The 6,647-nt window shown below is 33.7% G+C and overlaps 1 protein-coding gene across 1 annotated transcript; it reads right to left on the bottom strand.

The window, feature by feature from the left end:
- LOC133701593 (glyoxylate/hydroxypyruvate/pyruvate reductase 2KGR-like) lies at positions 1-3,561 on the bottom strand. The gene is made up of 2 exons (XM_062125559.1): positions 3,011-3,561; positions 1-699 (listed from the first exon to the last, which is right to left on the bottom strand). The coding sequence occupies exons 1-2, from the start codon at positions 3,434-3,436 to the stop codon at positions 181-183; spliced, it is 945 nt and encodes a 314-aa protein (XP_061981543.1). The 5' UTR covers positions 3,437-3,561; the 3' UTR covers positions 1-180.
- Positions 3,562-6,647: the final 3,086 nt, after the last annotated feature.

Genomic DNA, 6,647 nt, shown 5'->3' with positions numbered 1-6,647 from the left:
TAATGATAATTGTTGTTTATTATAATCATACAAAGTTTTAACAACGAAAACATTTTCTTATATTCAATTCATCCTTTGCTTAGGCCAGGGAACAATGATCTAAATGAAGCAAAATAGACAGCTCCGGAAGCAAGGTGAGGCCACCAAACAAACTTGCATCCAAATATCTCCACCTCAAAATCAAAGCACGGGAGTTAACAATGGTTTGTTTAAGAAGTGCGCCTCCAAATTGCCAACAACAAGGTCAGCCATTTCTTTCCTGGTTTCCATGGTGCCACTCCCTACATGAGGCAAGAGGACTACATTTTCAAGCCCAAAGAGTTCCTCGGGTACATTAGGTTCATCTTGAAACACGTCGAGCCCAGCACCGCCTAACCGGCCTTCAACTAGTGCAGAAACCAGCTCAGGTTCATCAACATGAGGACCTCTACCGATATTGATAAGGACACCCTTTGGACCCAATGCATTGATGACTTCACGATTGATAATGTGGCGAGTTTCTTCAGTTAATGCGCATGCAACAACGAGAATTTGACAGTTGGCAGCCAGCTCAACAACACTAGGATAGTACTTGAATTTCACATCTGATTTCTCTGCTCTAGTGTGGTAACTAATTGGGCAACTAAATGCTTCAGCTCTCTTGGCAATCGCCAGGCCAATCCTGCCCAACCCAATAATGCCAACTGACTTCCCAGTAAACTGGAAAAAGAGATCAAAGAGGGTCAAGTAACATAGACAGATAAGGCATAGAGCGAAACTCCGTAATTATATATGATCTGGTCACACCACGTACCCAGCTGACTGATACATCTGAATGGAGGTTAATTGCTAAAGAAACTTGTATTATAATTTATAGCAAAAGACAACTACTAGCTATAACTGATGGAAGTTCCTCACTGGCCTACAAGTGGACTTCAGGGGAAATGAAACATTAGCAAGACAAGGGAGAGAAACAACTAACAGAAGACCTCTTGCTAGAACTGAATAAAACACACACCACAATTTCAGGAAAACAAAACGATGGCAAACGAGCACATTTACATCCTGGTATTTCAAATTAATAAAGAAATCTTTCCACATTCAACCTCCAAAGAAACATGGAAATTGTGAAACCAACCTTATTTTGCACTTCAGGGATTCCATTTACACTAGTGCAATATGTGGCCAAAAGAAGAAATGTATTCAAGACTAAACAAATAAGATATCTTAACAGGAAGATCATTTGACTACAGAATGAGCTAGGCAAGACTAAATACATGGAAATCTCTCCTCTTAAAAGATGGTTCCATTTGGGTAATACACCCAAAAAAGAGAAGTAAGCTATTTCAGCTTCACAGGTCATAAAGGAAACAAACTATGCTTTGCACTGTATGCTCAAGCTTGAGTTCCTAGAATATTAAATGTCAGACCAGCAATCCCATTATACGGAAAAAGCTAAGATCAGGCTTTGTTATTCTAACAAGTGAAAACTGAGCAATACAGAAATCAACTCAACCATGATTCTGTCAGTGAAGTCCATAAGATTGCTGATGGATAGCACCAAAAGAAAACTACTAACAAATAATTGAGAAATCTGATGCTAGTGGTTACGAGAGAAATAGGTGACCTTTGAAGTATGGTTTTAGTGTTTGTCTGTTGTAGCTTAAGGGCATGAAAAAAGAATCAACACAGATTATACAGTCAAAATAAGTGAGACTGAACTCATACAGGCTCACACAAGCTCAAGATCGGCAATGACAACCCAAAGTTTGTGCCATATAACAAGCTAAATGACCTCACATTCAACCAGGTGATCTTGGAAAAAGCAAACCTAGCCCCATTCCTTAGCTTATATTTTCGTGAAGGAATCTACCTCACTGACCACACAACATATATAAGCCTGCCAATATTTTTCAATGCCAATTTTCAAGCAGAAAAAATATAGAAATTTTAGTTCTTTCAGTCTCCAGGGGATTTAAAAGACACAAAGTAAACTTGGAATCCCAAATCATTTATGTATGCAGAAGATCCAAATCTAGAAAAAACAACCAAATACAAAGCCTATGAGCTCATGATTCAATTCGTTGGACACCAAAAAGTTAATAACACTGAAAAATGCTTTTTCATAAGTTGGATAAACCTAAAATTCAAATGAATCAAAAATAGGTTTTTCTCTCCTTGCAAAAAAGTTTAGCATACAAGCTATTCTTTTATGTGACATTCATTACACTACATTTGAATTACTATGAAAACAGTTCCAATAGGCATACCAAGAGTACCAAGTGAAGCACTGCAATCTGGATTTACTTGAGAAATGTAACCCAAAGTAGTTATTACTTCATCAATATTGAGAAGGACAAATACGCAAACCTGTAAGAAATAGTAATCTATTTGTAGAAAAAGAGGAACAGCCAAAGAAGATGACACAAGCCTACCTTCCATACAAGAATTTACTGTGCCCCGCAGCCCCATAAGACCAAACACTTGCAGCATAACTACTCTAGACTAACTAGAAAAAACCAATCTGTAATACATCACAATAGTTTATCCCTACTTTTTGGAAACTTTCTGCTGTCTACTTGTTTCATGTTTGCTAAGTAGAAATTGGACAAGCCAGCTAGCCTACCGCAGACAAGTTGAGCTACAAATATATTCAGGATTGAACAATTAATATTGTGAAGTACACAAGCATCATATCATAAACAATACGTATACCAAGTATTGATTAGAATATACCGCTCATTCAAGCACATAAATCTACCTAACCCTTACACACCCTTCAACTAAACATTCATTAACTCTAATATAAGATTTTTACTTCTCAGCTCACACATGAAAAATCCCATTATCCAAGTTAAGTTCATTTGTTTCCCAATAAAATTTAGACTCTTTTCAGTTTTCATATAATTAAAACATCCCAGAAACATTCATCTGAAACAAAACAAAACAAAAATAAAAGAAAAGAAAGAAAATCAAAACGGAAAACAAGAGCAGAATAATAATAACTTGAAAAAAAAAAAAAAAAACAAACCTTAGTGGTCAACTTGTATTCACCCCTTTTCCACTGACCACTCCTAACATAGCGATCACTCTGACAAAGCCTCCTCAAGACAGCCAACATCAACCCAATAGCCAAATCAGCAACATCATCGGTCAAAACATCAGGGGTATTAGTGACCCTGATACCTCTCTCTCTACACTTGGCCAGGTCAATCTTGTCGAGTCCAACACTGAAACTGGACACGATTTCGAGGTTGGGCAACTGGTGGATGAGCTGTGCGTCTGCGCCTGCACTGGCGTTGCCAACGACCGCGCGGATGGAGGCTTTGTTGGAATTGAGGAAGTGGGCTTTGTCAGGAATGGAATGGAATTTGATAAGAGTGAAGCGTTTCTCAAGTTGTTCGACGAGGTAAGGATCAAATGGTGGGCAGGTCATCAGGACACCTATGGACTCCATTGATTGATTCAGATGATAGATCGATAGGTGTTTTTCCTTGTGTCTCCCTTTCTCCGTGTAAGGTGGTTTTTGACCCTTTTTGTATTATTGTATGGTCAGTGTGCTGCTGTTGCCGCTGCCGCTCCATACAGTAAAAAAAAACAATGGTGTTCAATTTGTGTAGAAACTGTTTGTATCTGTGTTTTATAAAGGATTTTTTTTAATTATTTTTAAATTAATATAATTTTAATATTTTTAAATTATTTTAATATATTGATATTAAAAATAATTTTTAAAAATAAAAAATATTATTAATATATATTTTAATATAAAAAATTATATGAAAAACAAAAAAAACTCACCTAATTAATGTTTTGACTTGATGTAAATGGTACCAAGTTACGAACCCTAATATTGTGTACAATTGGCAGCGTGAGGTCACGTTCTTCCTCACCTCCTTGGGCACGTTAACGTACAAAGCAAATCCATCAACCAGCTGAGCTCGAAATAGCAAAGTAGGAGGGAGGAAAAAGACACCTTAAAGCAAGCAAATTTGGGAAAGGATCTCTCAGGAGAAGTAGGAATAACTAGTGGAAAGAAGAGGAACAAGGTGGCAGGAGGAAATTACATTAGACAGGGCAAACGACAAGACTATAAAGAAATTAACAACAAATAACCAGGATGATCACCTTAAAGAGTTAAACATTCATAAAGAAGATAAAGAGAAAGAAAGTCCTTAATATTTTGATAGGTATGGGCAAGGACGGAGCCATAAATTTTTTTTCCTGGATTATTAAATAAATATATATATTTTTTAAAAGATAAATTATTAACTCATGTACATAAATTTATAAAGTTAACAGCAAAGTTTTAATTCAAATATACTACTCAAAATATTAAAAAATAAATTTAAAAGTATATAAAATTAAAGTGAAAATAAAAATAAACTCATTATTAAAGTTACATCCTTTAATGTTTTATGGAATATAATTCATCTATAATTAATTTTGAATCGATATTGTAACAACCCCTCAACCGGGATAAAATAATAATCTCATGTCAACTGAAAAACAAAGTAATTAAATTTTTTTCTTCTATCAATTCCTCCTTCCTTCACTTGATTCTTCCTTAGATTAGTATTTTAGAAGTTGGACTTTGTAAGTTTACAAAATTATTCTCTCACTTTTCTTATTTTCTTTTCCTTGTATTTTTTTATGTTTTTCTCTTACTTTTCTCTCTTTCTCTCTCGCCTTTTCTTTTCTTTCTTTTTCTATTCTACTTCTGCCCAGTCGGCAACATATAAAAGGAAGAAAGAACTGATTTATTTTATTTTTTAATGGCAAATAACTATTTTACCCTTAATGAGTCGTTTTGTTTTTATTTGATGTTTTTTTTTGTTAGCATTACCAAACTCTATTCATCCTAAAATTTTAACCAGATTTTATTCAATATATTTTAAGACCCCTCATAAAATTTTAGCTTAATCTGATAGTTGGATTGAAAATTACACTCAATAACGTAAAACTGGTCAAATTATGATTTTTTATCAAATTTATGAATTTCTTCAAAAATTTTGAAATTTTAACCTAAGCTAAAGCATCATATTAGAAGGCTCCACGTAAATTTTTAGAATTTTTTAATACCTCAATTAAAAATTACAAGTTTTCTTTACATAAAACTAGTAAAAAAATATTGATAAAATCTTGATCTAGGCTAGAGCCCACCCTAGCCCATACATGTCTCTGTCCTGGGGTATAGGGTTAATAATTCTATTTATGATCAATTAAGAAAGATTTATATAAAAAGATAGAAGGGGTTAAAGCTCCTTTATGAAGAGAAACTTTTAACAGATGCATTTCAGTAATGATTTTTTTTAAAAGATTGGCATAATTTAAACTGGTATAGATAACTCTATTCTTTAGATGCCTTGTCTAGGTTCTAGACCACATGATAAGATATTACATCCATAAAAATTATGAGAGCCACGAACTAGGTAACTTATGCAGGATATTGTCCTAAACTCTACAACATCATAGAAAAATATGGATCATTTGTATAGATTATTTATTATATAAATGTTAATTTTTAAAGAAACTTGTGTTATAATTTATAGCCTAAAACAAATACTAGCTATAACTGATGAAAGCTCCTCACTAGCCTACAAGTGGACTTTAGGGGGATGAAACATTAGCAAGACAAGGGAGAGAAACAACTAGCAGAAACCCTCTTGCTAGAACTGAATAAAACACACATCACAATTTCAAGAAAACAAAACAATGGCAAATATGGAAATTGCGAAACCAACCTTATTTTGCACTCCAAGGATTCCATTTACACATTAGTGCAATATGTGGCAAGACTAAAACAATATTTCATCTTCACAGGTCATAAAAGAAACAAACTATGCTTTACACTGCATGCTCAAGCTTGAGTCCCTAAAATATTAAATGTCAGACCAGCAATCCAACCCTAAGGTAAAACTAAGATCAGGCTTTAATAGTTTAACAAGTAAAAACTAAGCAATACAAAACTGAACCATAACTCTGTCAATGAAGTCCATAAGATTGCTGATGGAATAACACCAAAAGTGTTGATTATTGAGTTAGGCTTGGTCCGTCCATGAGGAATGAATCGATTCCAAGTATTTAAAGGAGTTACTAAAGGAAGTAATTGTTTCCTTTATTTATATAAATAGAGACATAACCCATATGAAAAGATGAGTTTTTCATTTGTTAAAAGAACAAAGTTCTCTCTTTCTCTTCTCTCCCATCTTGGACTCTCTACATTGTTTTGACAAGATTTATGAAGACGTTCGTACTGTAGAATATCACTTTGGTTCTAGTAATTGAAGTGGCATTGAAGTAATTGATTCAGGGATAAGAAATCAAATTCTCATAAGTAAGTTTTCCTTTTATTTCTACATTGATATTAGAGCCATGGTTTTAATATTTTTTTATGCAATACATATGTTACTATATAAACGTTAAATGTAATTTATGTGTTGAAAGAATGCTTCCAATAAGTCTTGGATTTACAAATTTTTAATGAAGTAATTGGTTAGGATTTTGTCTTTTCTATTATTAATTAGAAAGACTCTTCTGTAAAATAAATGGTAATTGCAATGCTATTTGTTAATCGAGAAAAAAAAACTACCACCAATTAATCGTGTGAATTGGTAATGGAATGTCCATTCAATAGAAAATTGAAACTGTCATTTCCATTTCTAATTGAC

This window comes from Populus nigra, chromosome 8, assembly GCF_951802175.1.
Source record: "Populus nigra chromosome 8, ddPopNigr1.1, whole genome shotgun sequence".
NCBI classification, from domain to species: Eukaryota; Viridiplantae; Streptophyta; class Magnoliopsida; order Malpighiales; family Salicaceae; genus Populus; species Populus nigra.
Note: the sequence above shows the minus strand (reverse complement) of the source record. Positions and strands in the feature narration are given on the sequence as shown.